The sequence below is a fragment of the Syngnathus scovelli genome, chromosome 11, assembly GCF_024217435.2.
Source record: "Syngnathus scovelli strain Florida chromosome 11, RoL_Ssco_1.2, whole genome shotgun sequence".
In the NCBI taxonomy this organism is placed as follows: Eukaryota; Metazoa; Chordata; class Actinopteri; order Syngnathiformes; family Syngnathidae; genus Syngnathus; species Syngnathus scovelli.
Window position 1 is genome coordinate 9,150,641 of NC_090857.1, and position 27,331 is coordinate 9,177,971.

At 43.6% G+C, this 27,331-nt stretch overlaps 1 protein-coding gene across 9 annotated transcripts; it reads right to left on the minus strand.

The window, feature by feature from the left end:
- Positions 1 to 26: 26 nt before the first annotated feature.
- On the minus strand, positions 27 to 25,913 carry LOC125977088 (ELKS/RAB6-interacting/CAST family member 2). Of its 9 annotated transcripts, none has more exons than XM_049733286.2 (21): positions 25,626 to 25,913; positions 20,384 to 21,210; positions 16,487 to 16,510; positions 14,840 to 15,274; positions 14,683 to 14,757; positions 12,461 to 12,616; positions 11,748 to 11,915; positions 11,130 to 11,297; positions 10,701 to 10,838; positions 10,476 to 10,616; positions 10,263 to 10,403; positions 9,954 to 9,989; positions 8,293 to 8,495; positions 7,253 to 7,375; positions 5,124 to 5,247; positions 4,902 to 5,062; positions 4,505 to 4,652; positions 3,824 to 4,426; positions 3,553 to 3,620; positions 3,291 to 3,471; positions 27 to 3,218 (listed from the first exon to the last, which is right to left on the minus strand). In XM_049733286.2, the coding sequence occupies exons 2-19, from the start codon at positions 21,062 to 21,064 to the stop codon at positions 3,594 to 3,596; spliced, it is 3,552 nt and encodes a 1,183-aa protein (XP_049589243.1). In that variant the 5' UTR covers positions 21,065 to 21,210; positions 25,626 to 25,913; the 3' UTR covers positions 27 to 3,218; positions 3,291 to 3,471; positions 3,553 to 3,593. The 9 variants fall into 9 exon arrangements, with proteins under 9 accessions (XP_049589243.1, XP_049589249.1, XP_049589246.1 ...); XM_049733292.2 differs by lacking the exon at positions 7,253 to 7,375 and adding an exon at positions 5,571 to 5,582 and having other exon boundaries at positions 25,626 to 25,911; XM_049733289.2 differs by having other exon boundaries at positions 3,848 to 4,426; positions 25,626 to 25,911.
- Between the last annotated feature and the right edge of the window lie 1,418 nt (positions 25,914 to 27,331).

The window sequence follows — 27,331 nt, forward strand, 5'->3', positions numbered from 1 at the left end:
CCATGTTAAGGATTTAATGAAGTGCGTTGACAGAAAGAAAGTCACTTTTATTTGATGAATATAAACAAGCTGGCCAACACTCAATAGTAATATTCGGTTACAGCACATACAATAGCAAACCAGGGCACAGAGGACGACAGCAGTCCTCCTAGCTTTAAAAACAGGAAACATCACAGAGGATCCATGCTTCACTTTTCTTTTATAGGTTCCTCCTTTAACAAATTGTTTTACATGACTTTTCCTCTTATGTAGTATTTTAAGCACACGCACTTGCACCCACGCTCATTGCCGTACAAATCATAAAAGGCCACGCATTCACCCACGCGTTCTTTTTCTGAGTAACGTTTACACCAGCAATCTTAAAAACATGCTGCACTCTCACAAAACTGAACAGGCTGGCTACTGAGGAAGGGAGTCGGAGTTTTTAACACAGTGAGACGTACATTACTCTCAAACACCGACATCACACCGCCACGATGCAAGAGTGAGGAATGACGCTCCACGCTCACACGAGGAATCATTCAGCATGCTGGACACTCACATTAAACTTGCTCCTATAGGTCGGCACTGTACAGCTCAACAACATTGACTTTTACAAATAGTACAGCCTCCAACTGGCATCGGTGACAAGCGGAAATCATAGAAAAAAAAATGCTAACTAAATGCAAAAAAAATAAATAAAAATAAATAAAATGTTTCTGGCATTGGTCACAGTGATTTGTTCAATAAATGTTCTTTTTTTACAGTAAAAAAAAAAAAAAACAACAACAAAGTGAAACTGTTTTTAGGCTCTGCATTTCTGGAGGCATCTGGCTGCATCCTTCCTTCCATCAACACTCCCATTGGCACGTAATGTTAAAAATAAATAAATAAATAAATAAATAAATAAATCAGCACAAATGGGCACATTTGAAATGCAAATGATATATTTCACGGTAGGAGAACCCCCTACTTCAAGTATTCAGTGGATAAGGACCTGAAAAGAGAGGATACTCTGTCCTCCCGATGGTAAAGTCAGAGGATTTCATTTATTGATTGATTTTGCTTTCTTTTTTTTTTTTTTGCTCCTCTGTCTGCATTGTCTTCCCCCTATAAAACACAAACTTATGGTTATATTTGTCTTGTAGTTGTAAACATAAACACAATTTGGAGATTTTTTTTGGTCAGTGACAGACGATGGAAGCTTCACGTGGGAAGCAGATGACGCCTTAATTGTGGAAGATTGGAAAAATACATTTATATTTATATATATATATAGTACCAACCAACACTTGGCCAATAGAGAGGAGGACACCATGGGGGGGGAGAAATGGAGTTCAGTAACAGTCTAATTCAGTTTCCACTAAAGTGTAACAACATGTCACCACTTGCGTTTACGAGACGACCAAATAAGAAAAGTCACGAGAAAGAAAATGCAGATCCGGACACAAGAGCTTCCTCTCTCTCTTCTTTTTTTTTTTTTCTTCTCTTGATCTGATTTGTCGCCACAAGCCAACTGAGTGTGAAAGCATGAGGTTTTCAAAGTGTGCAACAGTGAGCCTCCCCTAAAAATAAAATGAAAAAAAAAATACAAAATAATAAAATAAAATAAAAAGTGATCTACAATTAAGCCTAAAAGTTGTCACAGCATTTTTCTTGCAGAAATTGACATGTGGAAAAAGTTGGAAAATCTCTTAAATGAGGTGACATTTTTAAAATTGAACATACAGTCTCTACTCACTACATGTAAAAAAAAAAAAAAAAAAATTCTCCAACATGCTTAAATTATCTTCACAGCTTTAAAAATAGATTGTTTAATTTTTCTTCCCAAGCTGTCCTCTGGCTCACACTTTGAAAACCTCCGCACAAAGACAGTGGAAGGAATGTAAAACAGGTCAAAGGAATGTGAAATTCTTTTCTACAAAGATTTAAATAAATGAGCATTTCTGCTCTCCTCCTTTTTCTTTTTTTTTTTTTGCACTGTTTGTATTTTCAGACAGGGAATGTTCATTTCTCCACTCAGGATTTTTCTCTAGATATACAAAAAACACTTATAATACACTTCTCACCCTCTCCCATCCATTTCGGTAAAAAAAGAAAACCTTTTTTTGTTTTAATCTTGTCATTTTCTGACCACATATAGACACACTCTATAGATTCTCTCTATGTATAATATATGCATATCTATCATATACTGTATGTGTACATTTTTTTTTTGAAGGAGGCCACCTTGTTGAGAGGGACAGCTGGGTCGCTACGTTTAGGAGATGTGGAAGAGAGAGACGGGTTCGAGGAGTATTGGTGGCTGGAATTTTCAGGAAAAACATCTACTACAGGACAACTCTTCCTAATTGTTATATTTATAGTTTTTCATCCTCTTTGGGGTTCTTCAATTGATCGCAAAGTGCCCCTTGTGACATATGTACAAAGTTGTCGACCGCTAATGTTGATGACTCAGCGGTAGAAGAAGCAAATCCCTTGACTCACTGACACCATTTATATCGAGCACCTGCAGCAGGAGCACCATGAGTTGAAAATAAACAAAAATATCCTGCAACAACAAGAGGTGCGTAGGTGCATAGTCTCTTTCGTAATCTCACTTTTTTTTGCCCACTTTGACACTTTGAATACAGATGGTGAGTGAAATTAATTCATGCAACACTGACGTCTGCATAGATTGATTGTTTTTTTTTTTTCTTCTCCCCCACTTTGTTGGATTGAAATGAGGTAATATGAAGATGATGGCAAAATCAAGCGAAAACGAGCCGGAGGACCCTTATGTTCGTTTCAAGGCACCTCTTCCAAAAATTATCACATTAAGTCTCCACGGGTGGCACGATCTATTCTTAATTGGAACACGGCACGTTGACTATCAGCTCCTCGAAGAAGGTGACACCACTAAAAAGGTACAAAAGAGGTCCGTTTGTGTGTTATCTCAGATATTTAGGGCTCACGGTCGCTATGATGTCATGATTTGGGGGCGGGGCAGTGACGATGGTGGTCCGTCAGTCAGGCTTGAGGGAAGCAGACAGCAATGGCAGCCATGACCTTGAAGCAATCATGAGAAGGAAGTAAGGACGGAAGAATAAGGATCTTGGAGAAGGTGGAGACCAGTCTTGCAAGCTCCTGAGGAGGTCCCATGTTCAGCATGGGGCAAATGAAGTGAAGATAGTGAGGAATAGGAGGCGTGGGGTCTCTATTTAGCTGTTCCATGCTGAGGAGATCTGCTCCAAGGTCACCTGAAAGGCATAAAAGGAAAAGTAGCAGCAGAATACTTGATTTCATTATCCTGATTTATGGTTTGAACTTACCCGCTCGACTGTCAGTTTCCCAACGCCTGTCTTGCGCATCTCGGGGAACCCCGTTCCTCCCCCTCCCACCCCCCAAAAAACCAAAAAACCGCTGAGTAAGGTAAAAAAAATTGGTTTGTCAGTGTCATCAAATTTCAACATCATCTTCTGGCTGCTTTTCCCCCAGTAGTGGCTGAGTCATCTGAAAAACAAAACATTTACGTGGTCAACAACAAAACAGCAAAAAAAATTGGAACCATCAAAAAAAAAAAAAAAATCTCACCCCTCAAAACAACTTTTGAACTTTGGTTGTCATAGCAACGATTACGCCCATATGCCTTCCTCGTCATCCTGTCGTTCGAGGTATGCATTCGGGGGAAAAAAAAAGACAAAAAAACATTATTATACAGCATCTCGTAAGCCATTTTTATTTAATTTTATTTCTGGTTTAAACTATGAATATAGTCAAATTTAAACAACAAGTTCTTGTATTTTTCTTTACTATTTAAATACAGTGAAGGTAGGTGAGTACAGAAGCGTAGTCAGACAAGCACCTGAGACCGTGAGTGACTTCTAACCTGGTCCGGGGAAGGGCGGTGGCCAGCATGTGGGGGTCCTCTTCCCGGACCTCCGCGATGATGAGGCGACGGGTGGCGTGGATGCTGCCCGTGGTGTTGGGGCTGAGGATGCTGAGGGTGCTGAGGGTGCTGAGGATGTTGAGGATGCTGAGGATGCGGGTGCTGAGGGTGCTGAGGGTGCTGAGGGTGGGGCCCCTGTTGGAGAGGGCCGTGCGGGTGCTGGGCATGCGGCGGGAGATGTCCGTGCGGATGCTGCTGCGGCGGGTGCTGGAGGTGCGGATGTTGGGGCTGCGGGGGGCGTGGGTGTTGTGAGTGCTGGGGGGGCGGCTGAGGGTGCTGCTGCGGGTGCTGCTGCGGATGTTGAGAGTGAGGGTACTGCAGCTGCTGCGGGTGCTGCGGGGCGGCCTGCGGGTGTTGCATGTGAGGGACGTGCCCGTACGGGACCTGCTGGGTGTGCGGGAGGTGGGCGTACTGGCTCTGAGCTTGCTGCTGAGGGTGCGGGGCCTGGGGCTGCGGGTGGTGCGGATGATATTGTTCGTCTTCGTAGTTGTCTGCAATCAGTTTCATTCTGCTTTGGGTCTGCGGGACGAGATTAGGGCCGGATTAGCATCCAGTATTATTCATTGAATCATTCAAATTGAGTGTTGCAATACGAACGTGCTGTTTGAGTTGGTGCATCAGTTTGTCCCGCTCCCGCTTCAGGGACATCACCTCCTCTTGGGTCTTCTTCTTGTTGGAGGCAGACAGCTCCAGCAGGGCGATATTAGCGTCTTTCTCGCTAATCGCAGCCAGCAGAGCTTGTTGTCTGCATAAAGGTAATATGCCATGATTTGTTAATTATCCATCCTTTCTGGTGTCTCTGTTGGTTGCCTGGCAACTAAGTATGCTTGATGGGAATTTTGCAGGCTGGTGAAATGAATGCAAAATTTGGTGCAGCAGCTCTTCTCTACTGTCACAATTTGCATCTAGACAACACGTTTGATTGTTCTAAACAGTGACATGAGCAAAGGTCATTTGAGTTCAAAAGTAGCAGCGGCTGTGTGATGACACTCACTTCATCTCCAGAATCTCCTCCAGTTGTTTCCTGCGCTCTTGCCTCATGTTGGTGAGGTGGCTGTCCCGCTCCTGCAGTGACTGCTGAGTGGACGAGAGACGCTGCTTGGTGGAATCCAGTTCTTGCCTCGTCCTCTCAAGTGTGTTCATCAGGTCCTCCAGCTGATTGACGGGATGAGTTGTGAATGTCACATGACCAAATAAATCCGAGCAAGAAACACACCTTTGAGTGATGGCCGCCTTCCAAGGAGCTGTCCTTACGGCCATCCTGTCCCAAGCCTTTCTTGTCCCCTTGGGGTCCCAGTTTGATGTTTGAGCCTTTCTTGGTCGGGTCTTTGCCTCCTTGTCTGTAAAAGTACTCACGATTAAGCGCCGTCAATCACCTAACTACTCTCCCATAAGAAACATTCTCGAGGAGTTCCGTAAAAGCTAAGTAGATGTGGGAGGAGCGTTTGATATACTCACTCACAGAACAAAAACCGTAACACACATCCAAGCAGTGGAGTGGAGGATGAGTTACATTTGGAATCAAATTGCTTTTTGAATGGTGCCTGTCATGAAAGCACACGTCACACATGACTTGATGGCTTCACGTTAGCAATGGGAACAAACTTACAAGTTGGAGCACCGGAGTTAGAAGAGGGCTTAGGTGGGCAAGAATGTCACCTACCTGGGCGCTAAACTGCAGATGGGGGGGTGAGGGAGGGGGATAGTAGAAAATAGACGACAGGACAAGTGGAAAACACATTGGAAGCAGTAAAGGAAATTCAGAAAAATGAAAGACAAGACATTAGACCAAGAACAACAATGAACACACTCAAGTCATGTTTCCACCCAGCAGTAACAATCCTCAATTTTACATTGCAGCCCGATCTGACTCACCAGCGGTGAATCAAGCTCCACCCTTGAGTTCCACCGTTGCTACGGTGACACAAGTACATCCCCCAAGTTTTCACAACGGTGAACTAAGCTGTACTGCTCGGTAGAAAAGTTGCTTAAGTTCATCGTCACCAAACACGGGAGACCGGCACCCCGTCTGCGAGAGCGGGTGCGGCCATTGCGTGATGCACTTTGGACTCGGGACCTCTGACCCGTGTGCATCTGCTGCCGAGGGAAGCAGACATGCAATCAGACAGCAAAGATCAGCCCGGGAAAAGACGAGGAAAAAGGTCTTTGGGTGCAGAGGAATGGAACTCAACAAGTGAGACAGCGCTGGGGAGAGAACCGCTTTGGGATGCAGGGTTGGACGGACCTGACGTTTGAGGGACCAGGATTTGAATCTGGACCGTACCTACAAAAGCCCCTCACGAACGAATTAACACTTTGCATGCAGGCCACTGGGCCTTAATATCTGCTAAGGCGGCTTAGGCCAAGTGGGAGGAAGAGGAAAGGTGGGCAGCACTTGGAGAGGAGAGTGGCTGATGCTTCTGGAGTGTTGAGGTGAACAGATGGGTGGCAGGAAATTAAAAGGAGCAGCGTGTGGAAACAAAAATAACATCACACGAGCGCAGACACGCACAGCACATTTATGAGGTGTGCTTGCGTGTAAAACATTAAAAACAGTAAGGCTAAAATGCTTGAAAGTTGTCGAAGGCGAAATCACACCAAGATGAACACAAATGCAAACAACAGACATCTTATTCTTTTGGTCTAAAAAAAAAAATAAAATAAATGGATTTAAATAATTACAAAATATTATTGTCTCGAACCTGGTGTGATTTGTTTTTAACTCCATCTATTCTAATTATAGATGCAGACACAAGTCTGGACATGAGTGACACTATATGGATAAAAGTATTGGGACACCTGGCTATTGAACCAGGAAGAAGTGTGACAACTTTACAGGTCAGATAGTTTTCCAGAGGTGTTTAATGGGGTTAAAGGTCAAGTTCCTTTACACCAATATCATCCAGTCACGTCTAAAATCCCCTAAAAATTCAGATTCAGATGGAATTAAAAGGCCATTGAATGAAATGAAGAGTGTCCCAAGACTTTTACACATTTATTAATGTAGGTCAAGGTTCGCAAATTAAATAATTTTCATAGTGGACCTTCCTCAAAATTCTTTTCTGGTTTCCAAATGCTACATGCAAAAAAAAAAAAGAGCAAATAAACAAGCAGTGGCCAATTTATGATATGAATTAGATAGGAAGCAAAGAAACAAACGCATCTCAAGCAATCAAAAATCAATACAAGGCAGCAAAGCAAGCACATTGTCGAAAAAAAAATCAAAGCAAACAATAATGCAGGGAATGTTTGCGTCATGTGACGATGAACGTCACTGATGCAAGCATCCTTCAATCGTTCCACCGACCGCACCGCCGAGCTTGAGTGCCTAGGCAGAGCACTCACTTTCCCAGGAAGTCCCACACCATGCCCCCTATCTGCTGGGGGGCGGCGGACACCGAGGGGAGCGGCTCAGAGGGGGCTCTGCCGCTAAGACGGGGGGTGGGCCGAGGGGCGGTGTGAGGGGGGCTGTGGAGGATTTGTGGCAATACAACACGGCATTGCAAGGAAGATGAAATTGAAGAGGACAAATATTCAATGGGAGAGGTGGTCAAGAGTGGAAGGAAGAAAGGGAGATAGAAAAAGGAGCAGGGCAGAAAAGTGGGCAAAGAAGAACACCCAATTAATCAACAGGAAGTGATCATTGTCTCATCAATCATGATTAGCTCCACAGTGAAATGTGAATGGATGAATTTTGCAGAACAAAGCTGTTGACTGCAGCTGAACCTCCAAGGAAGATCCAGTCGGAACAATACACCCACAAGCCACTGAAATGGCAGTCTCAGAAAATGTGATGTTCCAAAAAAACAAAACAATGCACTGTTAAAAATGATTTGATATTTCCAAAGGCACGTTTTTCCTACAGGAAAGCAAAATATTAGCGACGAGGGTCCGACCATTTTCCAAATAATCAGAATTGGCCCAAGTTTCTCATGAAACAGTAAATGCTCCTCAGTGTTGGAATCACTCATTATGATTTCCTTGCACTCTTTGTCCACTGTATGGCGCTAACATGACGAATATTTTTAAAAACTTTGGCACATCACTGTGCTAGAAGTTCCTCGATATTACGTTTACAGCAAATGACTGCTTCTCACCATCAACAAATGGAGATGGAGAATTGTATAGAATGTTCTTGAAGGCACCAAACCAAACAACCAAGTCAAGTTTCTCAAGTTTCTCCTTTTGCTTGACTGCAGACACACCCAATTCTTGATGTGAAAGTTTCTTTAAAGTTTCGAGCCGATTTTATCCATTGTTGGCATAAATTATTTTGCAGGTCAGGTTGAAGAATGGATTTGATTGGAAGAGTGCAATGCAACTCTGTCATAGATGATCATGTTCCTATGTCATTAGCACACAGTCCAAATATGGCGGCATGTTACCTTTCCAACTCTGCAATCTTCTTATCTTTATCATTCTTCTCAGTCTCCACCTCCCGCAGAATGTCCAGGAGCCTCTCCACCTCCGTCTGAGCCTTGCTGGCTTCATCCTTGTAGTAGCCCATCTCCTTCTCCAACAGCTTCACTCGGTCCACGTACTCTGGGTTCCCTCTCGAGCCCGACTGATGCTCCACTTCGTGGGCTTTCTGAATAACACATAATAAAACACACAAAGATGGACTCAATTAACTGGGCGATACAAAATTCCATATTATCTCATCTCCTTATCTCGTCGCTTCTGTTTGTCTGAAAGTAAGTTGCGGAGTAAATAACACGAGGGTGTCATTAGTGGCGCTGGCTCATTAACTTGAATGGAGCAATAAACTAGCACAACTTAACGCCAATATGAGACTCCCAGTCATTTTGTGCGCGCGTACACACACACACACACACACACACACACACACACTGGAGTGGGTTTTGTGTAGCACACAAAGACAAAGAAAGCATCATGAGTCCTTCGAGTACACGTGAGGGGAACAGCCACACGTCAACACAGATCATACACGACAACCGCTGCAGCAGCGAAGGCCGTCCGCGCTTAAGGCCGCAGCTAACCACCCCCGCGCAATCGAGAAGCTTGGCAACACTGAAGTGACAACATGCAACAAAGTCCATTGATCGTGTCATGCAAAACCAGGAAAGCTACACAATCTTTGCGGCGGCCGCTTGAAACAACACTATGTTTTTGTTAAGCATGAGGAATCAACCAAGATACGGATACAGAAAGGCTGAGCAAATTTGAAAAGAAATATAAAATATTGAAAACTGTCAAAAAAAAGAAAGATGATACAACTATTTTATGTTGCATTTTCCGTTCTTTTGTATACCTGCTTGCTTTTGGCGTTGCTGCGAGAAGATACTATTATATTTCCTACTATCCTTATGCTGTACACATTTACACAGTGGATATAAAAAGTCTACACACCCGTGTTCAAATGTCAGCTTTTTGTAATAGCAAATGTGACCATAATAAGTTAGTTTGAAATCAAAGCAACAATAACACTTCACCGTACGCCCATCAGCGAAATTGCATCCATTCAATCGTTTTCAAAAGGGCTAATAAAGGTCAAAGTTAGCTTAGCTGATTTCGGTCAAGGGTGCGCCCTCCGCTGGTTGCCAGCCAATTGGCAAATTAAGACAAACAACAATTCCCATTCACATAATTCATATCTTCAATGAACCAAAATCGCACATCTATACTCGGAAAAGAAACCACGAATGTTGAGAGCATGCCAACACCACACAGGATTAACAGAGCCTGGATTCAAAAACACTGAAATTGTGAGGCAGGCACACCCTAGTCGCCCACCGTGCCGGAAAAAAGATGGCGTCAATGCAAAAGTGAGCATAAATCATTTCACAGTATATTGAGTGAACTATTTGAAAATATAAACCAGATTCAGCACAGATGTGACAAGCACAAAGACTAGCTGCCCAATGTAAAAGCTCCTTCAGCGCCATGTACAGAGCAACCATCGACATGCAACTGGGTGTAAGCAGAGCCACGTGTGCCGAGATGAGCACCATGTGTGACATCCCAAAATCTTTGAGCGTCCTCATGCGTTCCGCGTGGTGGCTCAAACGAAAAGGGAGGAACTTACAGGATTGTTCACGTGACTGAAAAGCTGCTCAGCTTGCTACGTTGCAAGAGGAAGGGAGCAGGGGAGGGGGGGGGGAGTAGTCAGGGATGGGAGAGGACGTGTTAGGAGTCAGAGTGAGGCAGGAGACAACAGCAGCACTTTGTTCTACATGGTTACATCTGAACACGACGCAGACAAATGCAGAGGAGCGCACGAGGGGATAGCGGCGGGAGGCGGACGGAATGGAAGAGCTCATTAAAAGCCCTCAATTCACCAAGATTACATAAGAAACTTTTGGCATCAGCCCAAAGGGAATATCATCACACCTACCTTCTGTAATTGCGTCTCCAACTTACTGCACTCTTCTTTTTTCTGCTCGATGGCGATCTCCAGGGATTTGAGTTTGGAATCCTTCTTGAGGCCGGAAGACGCCAGTGAAGATGCGTGCTCTTTGAGATCGATGAGGCTGGACTGAAAGGTGCACAGAGAGGAACGTTGAGCCGTGAAGACACGAGAGCAAACGCAAGAATCCGATTCGCCAACCTCTTTTTCGGTTAATTCTATCTGCAGGCTGTTGACTTTCTCCTTCAGATCCTTGTTCTCCTTCTTGTAGGCATCTACTTCCTCCAGACGTTCTCTATCTTCCCGCTCTCGCTGGTCCTTCAGACGCTCTATGATTCTCTCCTGATGACACAAAAAAATAATCAGCAAACTTAATCATTTGGCATTTTGTGTTCTTTTGAAACCAGCAACCTCACAACGCTTTACCTTCTCTGACAGCGCCTCCTCCAGGGTGGCCAGGGCAGTGTCAGTGTTGGTGGAGTCGGTCTGCAGAGACTTGACCCGGTCCTTCAAGTTGCTTAGCTGTTTGTCTTTGTCCCGCAGTTGCTCCTGCAAGTTCTCAATCTGAAGGAGGAGGAGGAACATAACATTAACACCAACTAGTGAGCAGGAGGTGCTAAATTTTAAAGTTAACACAGACCAAGAAACAAAGAATAACACAACAGAAGGAAACAATAGAGAAAGCATGAACAGGTCAGGCTGAGAAACTATCACTGGAAGTATTTATAGCGCGCGCGCGCACACACACACACACACACACACATAGTATATATATATATTCCATCCATATATACATAATATTCTGTAACCTGGTGGCAAAGTCAAAGCATCACAATGAAAATATAAATAATATACCTTTTTCTGTAGCACATTGATTTTTCTTTCTTTGACCTCCAGCATGTCCTTCATGTCCCTGATTTCTCCAGCAAGGGTGCCTTTCTCTTCCGTTAAGTCCTGCAGTTGCTTGGTTTTCTTGTTGAGGAATGACTCTTTCTCCTCCAAACGCAGACGTAGAGCATCCACCTGGAACATAAAACAGTTTTTTATTTTATTTATTTATTTTTTAATATCAATGAATAAAACAAAAATGGGCTCAGGCAAAGGGCATTTTTATTATTATTTTTTATTATTATTTATTATTCAAATGTCAAATTTTAGTGAAATTAAAAAAATGAGACAAAACCAAATATATAATTTAAAAACTTGTACGACTTAATTGAATTTTCTAGAGGGGAGATAAAATGAAGCAAGTGAAATAATGGTTGCACAAGTGTGCACACCCTCTTGTGATTTGCTTTCCAGTAGAAGCCTGAACCTTATGTGCTAACTTTGTGGATTTTTTGTCAGACCTTTGTAGGACCTGCAGACATTATTAGCCTCAGGCTCAAGGCAAGGCCATTTTATTTTGCTTAGTAAAGGTCATTTTGTTTGTTTTATCTTGTTGACCTACTGCCACAACAGTTTTCACGTTACCTCTGTTTGCAAGATGGCCGCCCGTTGTTCTTTGGCAGTGAGAGACTCTTTGAGCACTTCAATGTGCTGCTTGCAGTCCGAGTTCTGGTTGTTGAGGGTCTCCAACTTTGTCTGCAGAGCCAGCAGTTCCGACTCCTTCTTGGACAACTCCTGCTTGAGTTGGTCAATCTGCACACAAACACACACACAAACACACAAACACACACACACACACACACACACACACACTGGAATCACAATGCTCAATCTCCTGAGTACAGCTCTGGCGCTATTTTCATCAACACAAGTTGCTATCATTAAAAATGCATTTGAGACTGACTCCCCCTCCCTGCATTCATCATGTATTATACATCATCCCTATTCATGATGGATGAAAAAAAAGTCTAAAAATAGCATAACAAAACTGTGAACTGATCTGCGGCTGGTCCGCTAACACGAAGCAGCGAGTAAACAAAGAGTTAATGCTATAAGGAGACAGATGAGTCCCCCGGAGAGAGACGTATTGGTGTGATAAGGAGCAGAAGCTTCATATTAAAGAAGCTGAATAATATTTCTTATTTTTTGAAGGGGCTGATTAGCATTCCCATGCATGCAGTTCTTTTGAGAAAACAGCATTGATGAATTTACTGCCGACAAGACAGTTTGCTGATGGTGCTAAATGCTAAACGCGGCAGCCTCGCTCATCAGTATTCACCTCTTTGCATGACGCCTACCTTGGTCTTCATAAACTTGGAGTGGTTCTTGTAGACCTCCATCTGCTTGATCTCCTCCTCACGGTCCTCCGTGTTCAGCAAGCCGTTTGCCTTCAACATTTGGATTTCATCCTCCAGGTCGCGAATGTTGCGCTCCAGAGATGCAATTTTGGTGTCCTGTGCACAGACACGCAGACATGCTCACAAGTTGTCGGCAATAAATTAAAAGTCCACAAAAGCAGGTTGAAGAAGGTTTTAGCATGAGGATGACAAAAAAAAGAGAAAAATAGAGCAAGATCGTGACAACGAGAGGAAAACAGAAGTTCTCTGCATCTGTCACAGATCTGCAAAGCTCAGGCTGCTACAGCTCAGAGGACGAATGGGGAAAACGTTGCGCAAACATTCAGCACAAGCAGACGGGAGAGAATCGTGCGGCGGAATAAAAAAGAAAAGTAACACACTGCAGATTTTGCTGCTTGTAGATTCCGAGCTCAGGACTGCGACTGTGAGTGCACCTCAGCTTTTTGAATAAATAATACAACGTAGCATTAGCCAAGGTCCGTCGGTGCTCTCGCGTCGCTGCTCTTTTGGTCACTTCCTTTCATCCAAGTGGCTTGAACTTATGAACTTATCACTAAAACCACTGAGGAGGAACAGCTCCAATGAATCCTCACCGGAGCAAAGTGAAGACTCCCATGCACGTTACAGCTCACCTCAAGCCGACGTCCATCAACTAAGTCGTCGTACCTTCAAGACCGAGCGATTTTATTCCGTCCACATGTCATGATCTCGGGGCATCCATTTGCTCGTTAAACGTTTTCTCCGTCTCTCTTTGGCTCGGTGCGCTTGCATGCTGGCCTCTCACTGTCATAAACAACCACACCTGTTTCCATGGCAGCGGCAGCAGGCAGGCTACACGCTCTCGGCTCGGCGAGGGCGTGAGGGAGAAGGGGAGGGAGGATTATTGGCGCTTCCATCAGCATCACAGCAATGGAGAGGCAACGGGGGAGGTAAGAGGAGGGGAGCGGCGTGGGGTCTTCCTGCACACGAGAGCGAGAGGAGGCGGGTCTTCCCCGAGCACACCGCGCTAATCGACGAGGATATCAGAATTTGCATCCCACGTGACGGCCGCGCCATCCGAGGCGAAGGGGTGGGGCGGGGGTTCGGCCGTGTCTGCTCAGCGGTGATGTCATGATTTATTTTAAGGAAGTGATGTCAGGCCTCTGCAGTGAGGCTGCTGGCGTCTTTGGAGATTCAGTCGCTGCATGGCCTGAATTTCTCCGCTTGTCAGATCCAGTCTCCGGATCGGAGCAGATCTATTTGCTGGTTTGGAGCACAGCTCGCATACTAGCTACACTGTATTCCAATCATAGATTTATGTCGAGTATAATAAAATGTGCACAATTTGTGGGCGTGGTCTCTGAGGAGGTCACTTGGATGATGATGGGGTGGGGTGGGGGGGAGGGGAGGGGCTCATAGCAGTTCCTAACCAGATTCATGAGAAAACTGCTATTTTCAATATGAACAAAACACAAACATGCATGCAAAATGTATGTTTTTAAAAGATTTCACTTCTGAGCATATATTTTTCAATGCATGCATAAAACATCAGTTACCCTAACCCAGCAACAATAAGGCTTTGAAGCATACCACAAAATAACCACATAATATTTTTTTTCCAGTGCAAAGGCCTATCTTGCATAAAAAACTGCTGAGCAAGAAATAACCTTTTTTTTAAATTATTTATTTAAATCTATGCATGCATGTTTTTGGAATATGGGCTGGAGGGGGGAGAGAACATGCAAAATCATCTCATCTTTTCATATAAATCCAAAAATCCAAAATGTTACATTCAACTCAAATTCTTTCTGTTTCCAAACATGCATATCGTGTGATTTTGTGAACAAAACAAATTGTACTTTCTTTACAAATTGCTCCTCATCTGCAGTAATTACTTTCCTTTAGTTGTTGTTTATGAGTGCACACTTGTGCAAGCATGAAATTTGAAAGGTGTTATTGAATTTTGATGTTGACACAGCTTGCTTTGGAGCAGCCGTATGCACGCTGACACACGCACGTAAACACATGCGCTTGTTTATCACACAATTCTCGTGAAATCTGCCAGTGTGTTGACTCAGCAGAGTATCACAAGAACAACAATTGATTTTCATAAAAACACATCAGTGTGAGCCTACACTTGGACAGTAAGCAGATGAGTAAGCAAGGCTGGAAGTCGTACTTACTTTCATCTCTATGATGGTTTGCAGGGCCTTGGTTTTGCTCGGATCCTGGTGCAGCTGATTTCTTCGGTGCAGCTCCTTGGAGAAGCAAACGAGATTTTTTTTTTTTTGCCAGAAATAGGACACACTATTTGATCTGATGAATTCAGTGACAGCATACCTCTCGCAGATGAATGTTTTCCTTCTCCTTCTGGTCCAGAATGACCTCCAGGTGTCCCAGCTGAGCCTCAGCCTCAGCAATGCGCCTGTTCCTCTCCTGCTCCTCCTCGTCAGACACCCTGCCGGGCCCCGAGGGCAGCCCTTTACTCTGCAGCATCTCCAGCAGCTTCTTTATGGACTCGTCTCTGGCTCCCAGCGTCTGCTTCTGCGTCTCGATCCTCAGTTCCATCTCCTCCAGGGTTTTCCTCAGCAGGAAGAGCTCCTTGGCCTGCCGGTCGTGCTCGGCCTGCAGCCGGCGGAAGTTCTCCTCGGTCAGCTCGATGGTGGTGAAGTGCTCGGCGCCGGAGCGGTTGCCGCTCTCCTGCTGCAGCAAGTGGTTGAGGTCGCGTTGCGTGCGCAGCTCGTCCTGGAGAGCCTGGATGGTCATCTGGAGATGCTGATGAGGTTCAGACACACACAGGCTCACATGTTGGAAGGAGGACAAGTGTTTACAACAGACGGGAGGGTGACAAACAATTCTGAAATGTTGGAGAGAATGCTTTTAAAGTGGAGCAACCGTGGATGGACAAACATGAGGAGCAGCTCTTACCTTCTTGACAAACTAACAGTGTTATCAAAGACCTCAACTTATAAAGTCAAGTGACACCAGACTGATCAACAGGAGAGCTCCAAAAGCATGGATACAGAATCCCATTAAATCCATATTCTATTTCATATCTATTCGCCCTGACAGAATAAAAAATAGAAAACATAAAAATATTGCATTGAGCAATTAGACTCATTTTACTTAGAGTCATAAATAAAAACTTGAAACAGCAAGATTTAAGATTTGGCAGAATACTGCACCTATTCAATAATGTCAGAATAATATTAATATTTATTCAATGATATTGCTTATAATAGGATCCGGGTTTAGAATTGCACTGCACCATATAAAGCATTTAGTCCATGTACATTTTAATGAGCAAGATCTGTATGTCCAAAAACTTTAAATACACCCGTGCCATCAGTTTGAATTACTAACACTAAACTTCATTATCAAAAAGTTCAGTGTACAATATTGAATTTCTCAAACTGAAAATCGTTTTCCAGGTCATCTTAAAATTCAGAGTTAAGATTTTCAATGTGGTAAATTATTTATTTTTTTTAAATGTTTCAAAATAATGTCTTGCCACCAGACTTAAAGGCCTAAAGTCAAGGATCATGTCCGTTAGCATCCTCTACTGGTGAAACTGTGGAAAATCCAATACTGTACACAGAATTTTTTCGATATTAAAACCAAACAAAAAACGAAAGCAGTATTAGAAATTATATGGTTTAAAAAAATGTTAGTAAAAATAGTTCTAATAAATACTCCAGCGACACAAATACACCGACGCAGTAATCGGGCCTTTTGAGTTGCGGTGCTACACGGGGAAAGACACATTTGGAATGAAAGAAACAACTTCACACCATCGATAGGAGTATATTTGGGGCAGCATGACTCAAATGCTATCGGTGTCCATCAAGGGAATCATTTTAATTTCTTCTTGGTGCTCACATTAGGAGAAAAGGTGAAAAGGGATTGCCAGGTTGCTGCAAGTACACATCACACTGAAGGTGACTCTATGTTGTGCACGCCACGTTTGGTGCAAACATAGGGACAAACCTTTGTTCTCCTGGCATCCAGCAGCTGCACAGCATGGGCAGAATGAACAGAAAAAAAAAACACAAATGTATGGTAAAACAGTCAGTGTAAGAGCGTGACGTAACAGAGACGGGATGAGCAACATAAACCTGACCCATCTGAGGAAAAGAAGCCACTTGGCAGCCGCTCCACATTTTTAATCACAAGATTCCTTCTGATAAAATAAGAATTTGTTGACCTTTCTGGAGAGAGTTGAGAGTCACAAATAATATTCTGAAAAATTATTGCAGCACATTTAATATGTGAGTAAGCGGAAGTGAATTAGATGACGAGACAAGCCGTCACAGTCGCTAAGTTGTGTTTAGGTTGCCGCTTTGGCCTGAAATGTATTTCATGGAGATTGTGTCAACTTCCCGTCATCTGTGTCCATGTCGGTTTAGGCCAGGTTAGCTCTGCTGTTGTGTCAAATGATCGTCTTCAGTCTTTGTTGCCCTCATCAGCTCTTCTATTTAGATACGCACGTCTTCTTATGTCAGTGGACTTTGTCAGGCTTATTTAAGAAGATTGTAAATTATTCTCATCAGGCATCTCATTAGGTATGTCTGACCTGCACAAGATGTTCTTTCTTCTTTAAACAATAAATGTTTTGTTAAATCAGAAGATTACAGTAAATTGCAATTGTGAAGGCAGACATTTTTAATCCCTTTTTTTTTATTGTATCCTTAAAAAATCCTCTGAATGTATACTAAACGTTTAACCCAATACATACTTTTTGAAAATCCGTATCTTGTGTGTACCCTTTCTATGGATTCACCCCAACACAATACTGGTAGTGACCACAAGGCGGCAGTGTTTCTTTTGGCATAAAACGTAAAGGTTGCTGCTGAGTGAGAAGCTGCAGCCACGTACCACGATTGTGGCCAGACTCCAAGCGTGAGTCATGACCACAATTCATCCACTGCTGTCATAGCCTCCATTTCATGTAATTTCCCATGTAGTCTTAGACATCATAACGATTTTAAAACGTTTCAATAAGGAATGATAATGCAAATTATATTCCAATTTTGATTGGTTAATCAATCATGACAAAACAATGATAAATCTCCCCTCTCAGCAAGTCAGTCTAGTATCTTGGCTTCCTCTTCATCTCATGTTCTATTCTGATCAATAGCCTTCCGTCTTGGAGCTAAAGTGCTTAGTGCAGTCAATGAGGCCATTTGCATAATTGCACTGTGGTTGAGAAAGACTGACCTACCCATCAATTACAAGAGTGTACCACTTCCTGTGTCAGGCAAGACTCATCTGATATTGTCGTGGTCGTGAGAAAAAAAAAAAAAGCCTCGCCTTTTTGCTTGTGTGCTAGGTTTTCTCTTTTTTAATGCCACCTCAGTCGGTAACACTTTGTAAGCCCGTCTTGCCTACACAAACAGAGAAACATAATTGTTGGAGGACCTGACAGGATTCTGGTCACTGACAAATTTTGATTCATGTTTGTCAGAAGGTGCCATTGGTGTACGCTGGGAATTTATTGTAGGGTCGAATTGGACAGGTGGCCTCACGATGTGGTACAAAGAGGTCCACACTGAGTCGGTTACCCAGGTGGCCCTAACAAACATGAAGTGTTTACGTGTTAGTAAGCGTGGGCGAGTGCATCGCTCATGCGGAGCCAAACTGTTGAGTCACAGCTCACTAAATTCATTTAAATCAAATAAATGAAATCTGGGACGTAATTATTTTGAAGTTCCAATTTATCATATACTATTTATCATCTCGGTCCGGTTTTGGGGACATATCCTGTTTTTTATTTGACTTGATATGACCACAAGTTATTATATTAATACAGAATCTTAAAATGTATAATACCATATTGAAGACAGTGCGTAATTTAAAACTGGGTTCCAAAAAGATGGAACAGGTCTAATGATGAATTCTACTCTTTTAATTTCTTAGCCTGAAGAACACACGACACACAAACATGTTGTGTGTCGCGACGTATGAAGCTCAGCCTCCATTTTGGGCCGCATGTTGATAAGGGCTGGCTGGCTGGGTGGCTGTGTGAGCGTCACTGCTCGTCGTGACTCAGTCAGACGGAACCGGCTCCAGCTCACATCTTAGCTGCCAGCAGATTGTGTCCAGCTTCAGCGGCTCAGGAAAATGTGCTGAAGTCAAACAGTCGTGTGTTGTTGCAGCCGCCTGAACGACTCGAAGACAATTGTGCTGTTTGGACGTGGTAAACACGGGCCCTTATTCCCTCGTCTTATTAAGCAGATGGATGATATTTGCTCGAGCTCGCAAACGCCCGAAGCACCTGCTGTGAGAGACGTGGCGTAACGCATACAGCGCTGTGCGAGATTTTATGACACCACTTGCTTTCTTGTTTTAATTACCTTCTTCCAATAAATCAGTAAATCAGCAAATTGGAACATGGTAGTAACTAAATTAATTAGGTTTCCATTTTCCTCAGTGGAATTGAGTTGAGTCGTTTAAGTCGAATAGCTTTACATTTTATAATTTCCTGATAGAAGATGTGAAATCAGATTTACAATGGTCATTATTGTTTAAGTCACAAGTATCAAACTCAAGGCCCGGGGGCCAGATACGGCCCGACACCACATTTTATGTGGCCTGCCAAGACAAATTGTGCATCAACTACAAATTGTCTTCACTTAAAAAAAATAGAGATATTGCTAGCAATCTTTTTAAAATATTTGAACCGTTTTTGCTAGTCTCTGATTTCAAAACTAGTTATTCATCAGTTTGTTGTGTCGTCTATACTGTGTATAAGATAACGTAGTCATATTGGCTACTGAGTTTGACACCTCTGGTTAAAGTCATTCTGTCGGCAAGGTCTGGCCACGCGTGTGCATTTTAAAAAGCCCAGAAATCAAGATAAAAAAGAGCAATTATGGCAGCCAGCTACATTTGCCTGTGAACATAATTGAGTGCAGCATTCGAGATAACACAGAGAGCGAGAAATGGTCTGAATCTAGCAGGAAGTCCAAAATGCGCACCTTTTTATATTCTACCGGATGAAATACATGCAACCAAGTTATACATATGTAAAATGATCCACACTGAGCGCTTAATGGACTTGAACAATGGTAAACGTACACAAGGAACGTCTTTTGTCGAGGGATCTGCAGCAGGTGAAACCATCAAAGCGTGAGCGAGAATAAAAGCCGCCGTCTCTTTAAAACTCGGAGACGCCGGCGAGGCTGAAGCAACAGACGTTTTGGTTTGAAAGTCAACGTTGCATCCACCCAATCCTCTGCGTTTGCTGCTTTGGCTGATCGTAAAATGGACAAGAACAATAAAGGTAACACTGTTTATTTGCCTTGATCATGTAGTTGCCTCATGCCACACTCTGGAACACATTGGATTATTCCAAGAAGCAAAATGCCAACCTAGCTTCTACGCTTCTTCTGGCTACATTTTATTAGCAATTTGCATAATGAGATGAAGATGACAAGCTAGAAAATGAGCATGACTCAAGGCGGACTGGAAATTGGAAGCTACATTATGTTCAGTCGGTAATGACTTTACTTTTTTTAGAAACAAGTATATAAGCAAATAAAAGACATCTGCGCTTTGGGCGATTTTATGCATTTAGTAAAAGAAGAACTTTTTGCGGCGGAGGCGGACAGATGATCAGAGGAATTAAAAGACGGGAAGCTGAGCGAGGTGCCCACTCTTGTCAGAAGTTGACTTAACTGGGCTGTGTCTACAATCCCACACACTGAGGATAGCCAATTGCACTTTAATAAATATATTCTGCATTAACAAGGAATTAATGTTGCTAAATGAGTAACTCTTTCCAGAAAGGTCGTGAAAACGTGATAAAACCTTGAAGAACAAAAGAGCACCACGGATCTCCCGCTGCAGTGAATGATGAAAGCCGGGCAGCCGGCCGGGTCTTACCTGGTTCTCCTCATGAGTGACTCTCATCTGCTCCTTCAGGATAGACGTACGCGCCGCCTCCTCCTTCCTCATGATGCGCTCCTTCTTCAGCTCCGGGCTCCAGAAGCTCTTGATGCTGTTGGTGGACGAGCCCAGCTTACTGTCCTTCAGGTCCAGCTCCCTGCGCAGCATCTCGTTCTCCCTCTGCATATCCCTGAACTGGGCCTGCATCTCCAGCAGTTCCCCCCCACTGCTCCGCACCGCCTGCCTCAGCAGGGCGGAGGGCACCCCCTGGTGGTGGTGGTGGTGGTGGGCGTGCAGCATGGAGATGGAGCCCAGGTCACTGTAAGACAGAAGGTCAGCATGGGGCAGTCCCACTGAAGCGATGTTGGGACTACTGCCCATGGCTGTGACGCGGCCCCCGTACATGGCCCGGCTGGTGGCCCGACCCAGAGTGGTGGTGCCTTTGGGGTACGTGGCCGTGGAGCCCACGCCCTCGTGGTCGCTCAGGTACATGGGCCCCGAAGTGGCGTAGGCAGCGTTGAGAGACTGAATGTTCTCCATGGAGAGCGTCTTGCCCCCCGCGCCGCTCCCGCCCCCGCTGTTGGCCCTCCGATGGCCCAGTCTGGGGGACCGAGGCAGGCGCGGGGAGCGTGCGGGGCTGCTCTCTAAGTGACCTACAGCTCTGGCACTGCCGTACATGTCCCGTGAGTCGGCCGCGCGGCCACCAGGGGGGTCCTTAACGGGGGCACGCTGCGATGATACTGCACAGGTTCGCTGAACCGCACATGGGTGGCTTTCTTGGGAGGTGGAGCACGTCAAACTCGGAGGGAACAACTGCGAGGCGCCTGGATAAGGAGCAAAAAATAAACATGTTGGATTTGTCAGGTGAATAACACGCAAATGGAACAAAAAAGACATCCTGAGCAAAAAAAAAAAAACTTTTTCTGTAGGTTTGCCTGTGCAGCCCATGAGCCCTATGAAGTCCAGCAAAATGAATTGCCCAACATTTTGATGAGTCACATCTTTTTAAAAGTGAATGCATAAGATGAAGAAGAAAATGCCTGACACATTTTAATAGAATAGAAAAGCTGCATCAAATAGTTTGCCTTTGCAGGGATCATCACTTTGGTTAAAGTAAAGAATTGCACTGATGGGAACATTTTCATTATATTTTCAGCCGTAAAATTTCCATTTTATAGGGAATAGCTGTAATAATTTACAAATATTGTCCCCCTTCCATGTAAATGAAAAATCTTAAACAAAGCCTCTTAGTGAGGTGATGCAGTGCAGTTGTACAAAAGTGCACATTACAGCTACAATAAAGATTGTTAATACAATGCTTTTCTAAAAACATCCAACTAATTTTATGTGTAATGGCACTAGATCTCATTAGTTTATGCAGGTGTGCACACTGAAGCGGCCGCTGACTGTATACACGGCAAAAATCCACTTAAAGCTCCTAATACAGTCCGAAGAGCTTTACGAGGACAAAATTAATAGACGAATCAAAGCCCTGGATGCACTAATGTCTTATCACACAACAGGCTGCGGCTATCTAAGCAATTAATAAATGCAAGACATGTTTGTTTTGTCATCTGCAATGTGTGCAGTTGGGTTTCAGGAGACTTGCTGAAACTATGGCGGAATATCCACCTAAGAAAATAACGGGGCCGAAGACTGGTAGTGCAAAGGAGCCTCAGGCAGCTGAGAGGATTCAGAAACGACATGCAAAAAAAAAAAAAACCCCAAAAAAACGGGTATATTTATACTTTATCGTTTTAATTTTAAGACGACCAACTTTTTAAAAAAGCAAGCCAAAACTAATCATTTCGCCAAAATGTTCACATTTCAAACTTCTCACATCTCGTGCAGCAAAGGCATCTATAGTTTCATCATGTGAAATATGTCTGGCTATGTCCCGTTTGATGCTCATAATTGCTCTAAGGCGCTCTTGTGACATTGTCAACCTCAAACCATTTTTAATCAACTTAAAATTGGAAAAGCTTCTCTGCAGATGCTACAGTCACAAGAGTAGTGACCCCGGGAATTCTCAGTTCCAACCAAATGTTTGAAAGGATTATGAACATATCGTGATATTCTAAACTTCGCCTTCCACGTTATCTATCTTAAATTTATTCCATGCATGCGTTTTGCATAAGGAGATGGCGGTAGCTGCATTTACCTGACCTTTGCCAAATGTCCAAATAAAAAAATCAACAAGCACGCAATATTATATTCTTTAGCGCTCGACATACCTCTACTTTGCGCCCGTTTTCCTCCTTTTCCTTTCTACGTTTTCTGGAAGCTGCCCCTTACAATTTGGACTGCCTTTTCGTCATAAAAACGCATTGACAATGTCAATAATAGCACAACGACGTTTTGTGTGCAATACAACTACCCATGACGCCACACTCATCTTGCAATGTAAACAAAACAGCAGCCTACTTGATCAGGTGAGGTGGAGGTGAGGAGAGCGCCAGGAGGACATCCAAACAGTTTTGCAAATATATATAAATATCTTTAAATTTCAAATTTTTTCTTATTTAAGAGAAAATTCAATGCATATCAAATGTAGATAAAAAGCGTTTTTTTTTTTAAAACAGCAATTTGGTATCCTTTCCAGCAGATGGCGCCCTAGGCGACCGTCTGGCTTGCCTGTCCTCCCTACGTTCAGGGCACCATTTTGGAAATTTTCTAAATTTTACAGATAAGTGCAAGCTGGGGGATCTGCAAGAAGGAGGGCTGCAAAACTGTGGGAGTGGTCACAGCCAACTTTAGATTGCAAAAATGCACAGTGAGCCTTGCACTAGATAAATCAGCGTTTGCGCTACGGCACAGGTGTCTACGGTGAATAAAGTCATTCCATTAAAGTAAAACTTCCATCCATCCATTTTCTGAACCGCTTAGTCCCCACGGGGGTCGCGGGCGTGCTGGAGCCTATCCCAGCCGTCATCGGGCAGTAGGCGGGGGACACCCTGAACTGGTTGCCAGCCAATCGCAGGGCACACAGAGACAGACAACCAATCGCACTCACACTCACACCTAGGGACAATTTGGAGTCTTCAATCGGCCTAAAACTTCTTTCCAAAATATTTGAGTCAACAACGGAATAGATGTGGCTTGCGTCAGCTTGTTATCTTTGCTGATGCTTTCCTACGCTCGCTAGCGAGTGAAGTGAGGCTATGTTCAAATCTTGCTAGCACTTTTAACACTGCAAATGTTATCCATCTCCTTGACTACTCATAATCGGTATTGGCCCTAAAAAACACATATCGGACTATCACTAATACTTCACCGAGTGGTGATGAATGCACGAGAAACACATCACAAAAATGGACTCAAGCATCCATACTTTCTCTCTGGTGCCACTTACTGCTCCGGCCCAGTTTCCATGGTGATGACGTGTAGGCTAACAGAGATTAAGCACCTCTGTCGCCGGACGTCGTTTACCAAATCTGACGGACGGGGGCAAAAGACGACGTGATGAAAGCCTTTTAATTCATGCTTGTCCTTGATTTGTTGCCGGGGTTTTTTGGAGGGCTGATAAGTTAACATCAGATCTCCACCGAGCAAGACATTTGCAAGGTCATTTTTGAGGCCAGGAGGTCAGAGAGGACACTCCTCTCTCCAAAACTGAATTAGCATGCCGAAGAAGCTAGACAATCCAAATTCCTCCATCGTAAAATTCTTCTGCGCATTCAGTGGAGTCCCGCTGAGATGCAGCGGTAAATTAAATTCCAATTTAACACTCTTGGGCCTACACAACAAGCTGTGCTTATCTTCACTGGTCAGCTTTCAACAGCTCAAGACAAATTGGCTGTGCAGACAAAACTGTCCCCACCTTGAATGAACTACAAATTCCTAGCCAGAAATAAAAAGTGACGCTCATAATGTGCCTTGTCTTTAAGTGTCATTGAAATAAAATGGTTAACAGTGTCCCTATTCAAATTCATTACTTTGTTTTCGTAACACTAATGCACAAACTGTAGGTGAATAGGAAAACCGCAGTTTATGTAAATGATTTTTTTTTACATCATAATTCAACATTCAGTTAGCCAAATGAAGTTCAAACGCAAAAACATTTGGACAAAAGTAGAGCTTAGGCTTACTAGCAGACAGCTAATCACGCTTTGTTGAATGGTGCTGCAAAACCAAACAACTACTGTATAAGTCAAGTCATATGTATTTAGATGGATCTTAATCAGATAATTGTGTCAAAGAATATCCCTAAGAACAATATTTACCCAATTCACAAATCAAATCGGCATGGGTATAATCAACACCTTATGATTCATGTGCTTTTTGATAAATCTCAATTGGACCAAATAAAGGTTGGCTAAAATAATGATTAAACAATAGATTAAGCCTGGGCCACGTGCAGAAATCATCTCCGGCAATTTATTGAGCATTGTAGCGAAGAGGACACGGATGACATACTAAAAACATTTCACTGCTGAGTGTCTGCAAGGACTTTTTGCATAAAGGTGGGCACCATTCTGACATTTTGCCACATCGCCGGTGTTCAAATGAAACAGCAGGGACGAGGGAGGGGAGACAAGTGGTCGAAAGGAGACAATGGCGCGCTCCATTTGAGGTCAGAGTCTCAAGCAGACAAAGAAGGACAGTTTTCTAAAATTAGCCCTCAATGTGGGTTGATAAGAATCACTTCACACGAGAAGTAGCGCCAATCCCTTGGAGTGTGCTGCAACATCAAGCCTCCTCATCATGTATTCTACTACTGAGCCTCAAACGCCCCAAATGGATCCCATTCACCTCCTCCCACCTTACTTTCTTTTAAAAAATGAGGATTAAAGGGATGGAATTGAATGAATGCTGTCATGTTAAATATCTCGCACTAACACCACAGATATAAATATGTGAATGTTGCACCAAGTGAATTGCATGTGATGCAGCATAAGGAGCACGAACCCACTGACAGCTCAGTGGGCCTCCATGTTTGATGGTCCCGGCGTGGTGCGCGTCGAGCCCCTGAACGCACCACCTTGACATTAGACATGCACCAAATGAAACCTTTCTTTAAAAAAAAAAAAACAAAAAAAACACCATCGCTGCTCTATTCATTGAACACGGCGTTGGGACGCAAATCGTCCGCTATCCAGTGATCAATGGCCGGCTGGGTCCGAGCTAGTGTCCCTTCAACCCGCACACGAGAAGATAAAAAAAATGATACTTCACGGACCGTGCGAGTGATTTCAAGAGAAACGATTAGGGTGGAATTAACGTGCAGAAAGACACTCACCTCCTTCGATGTCAATTCCTCTCTTGTGCTGCTACACGGACGGCATCCCGTCGCCTCCATTCAGCCGAGCAGCCTCCCTCAGCATCCTGCTCTGTCATTGGTCCTCCTCTGCACGCCAGCATCATCAGCGTCACTACTGCAAGTGGCAAGATGCATGCACGGCGGGAGGTGTGTGTGTGAGTGTGTGTATGTGTGTTTACGTATTCCCACATCATCATGACTCTTAATTCAACTAAATAACTAACATAGGGAATTTAAAAATCTCACAAAGAAGTGGACGGAGATGATAGAGTTATGTTCGCCCTGAATTTGGTCTCAAAGGCAGCACTTTCTCTCATGCTGTGCAGTCTACTATGCACCGCCCCCAACATGCCGTTTAAAGATGGCTAATGGCATTTCTCCATACTATTAAGGCACGGAGGCTGCTAATCCCAGGGAAGGAGGGGCTTTCAAGCGTGTCAGACTAAACTAAGGATGGAGGGAAAAAAATCCCCCAAGCTGGAGTGCTGCTATTGTGATTGTATTAAGATAACGTGAAGTCACTGCCACCATACTCCATTCGTGGGTTAAACTTTTGCTTGCAAGTCAAAGCAAAAAATTCAACAGAATGACAGCTAAATCTTGAAAAACTCAACTCGGGTTATTCGTATCTCAAAACACCATTGACCTATCTGGTTTTTTTTTTGCGCTATCTATATAACAAGGTCTGAGTTTCCCTACTTAAGATGCTACTCCTGTGACTTGACCCCAGGTTAACCTAAGGAAAACTGATGGTGGACTATTTTTCGTTTATTTGCAGTGAGGTATTTATTTCTTCAATTGAACTAACCTGCCAATGCATTGGGGCAGAGGATGTGTCATACCTGAGGCCAATATTGCACAAATCACACAAGTTTGACCATGTCCTTCACAAGTGTTAACTAAAAGGTCACCGTGGCTGGTTGCTTCTCTCCTCCCAAATTACAGAGACTTTGTCCCACGTTGCGTCCCAAGCGCTGACGCTAAGTGTGCTTGACAGGGCCCAAAGGAGAAGCATCAGCAATTCTGAGTCGTGAACTGCAAACACACACAAACACTTGTGTATGCACGCTTGTGTTCTACTTGGTTAAATTCATACTCAACGTAAGTGGCAGCGAGGCAGCACACTCATCTCATCACTACGCAGGACAACAGAGGGCAAAGGTCATACAGTGTATTAGCCTCTTTTTACCGTGTGTGTCTGTGAGCACTATCGATCCTCCTGATAATTGAAAGGTCACTTTATTTCTTGTCAGTTCGAGGGATGCTAACAAATGGAGGGTTGCTTCATGATACAAAACAAACATTGTACGAAAAGGAAAGAATTTATATTTTTTGTCCTCAAGGATTAGCTCAAGTAACTCATCATTTTAGGTTCAGTGCAGATTTCCCCATTGAAGATGTTGTTAGTCACTCAAGGCGACATCCTCTAAAAGACTGTGATCAATATAACTGATTGATTAGAAAATGTGAATGACTCACCAGTAAAAGCCAGTCTCACACACTCAATGGACATTTTGCACAGCAGTCTGATTGGTTGTGGGAAATAATGACTAGTGCTCTCTGCTGACCTCCAGTGGTGATACGACGCTACTCATTGAAATGACTCTAATAATTTGAAATAGTACATTTATTTGAATAAATCCAGCAGAAAGGTTTCATTAAAAAAAAAACTATCATTTTCTAAA

Bases quoted from the DNA above. Each gene is read 5' to 3' on its own strand.
- LOC125977088 (XM_049733286.2), bottom strand. From the start codon at position 21,064: ATGTACGGCAGTGCCAGAGCTGTAGGTCACTTAGAGAGCAGCCCCGCA. The intron at 8,496-9,953 runs GTAAGTTCCTCC...TGTGTTATTCAG, and splicing joins TCAGTCACGTGAACAATCCT to AAAGCCCACGAAGTGGAGCA. The intron at 3,621-3,823 runs GTGCTTGTCTGA...CTCGAACGACAG, and splicing joins GAAGTCACTCACGGTCTCAG to GATGACGAGGAAGGCATATG.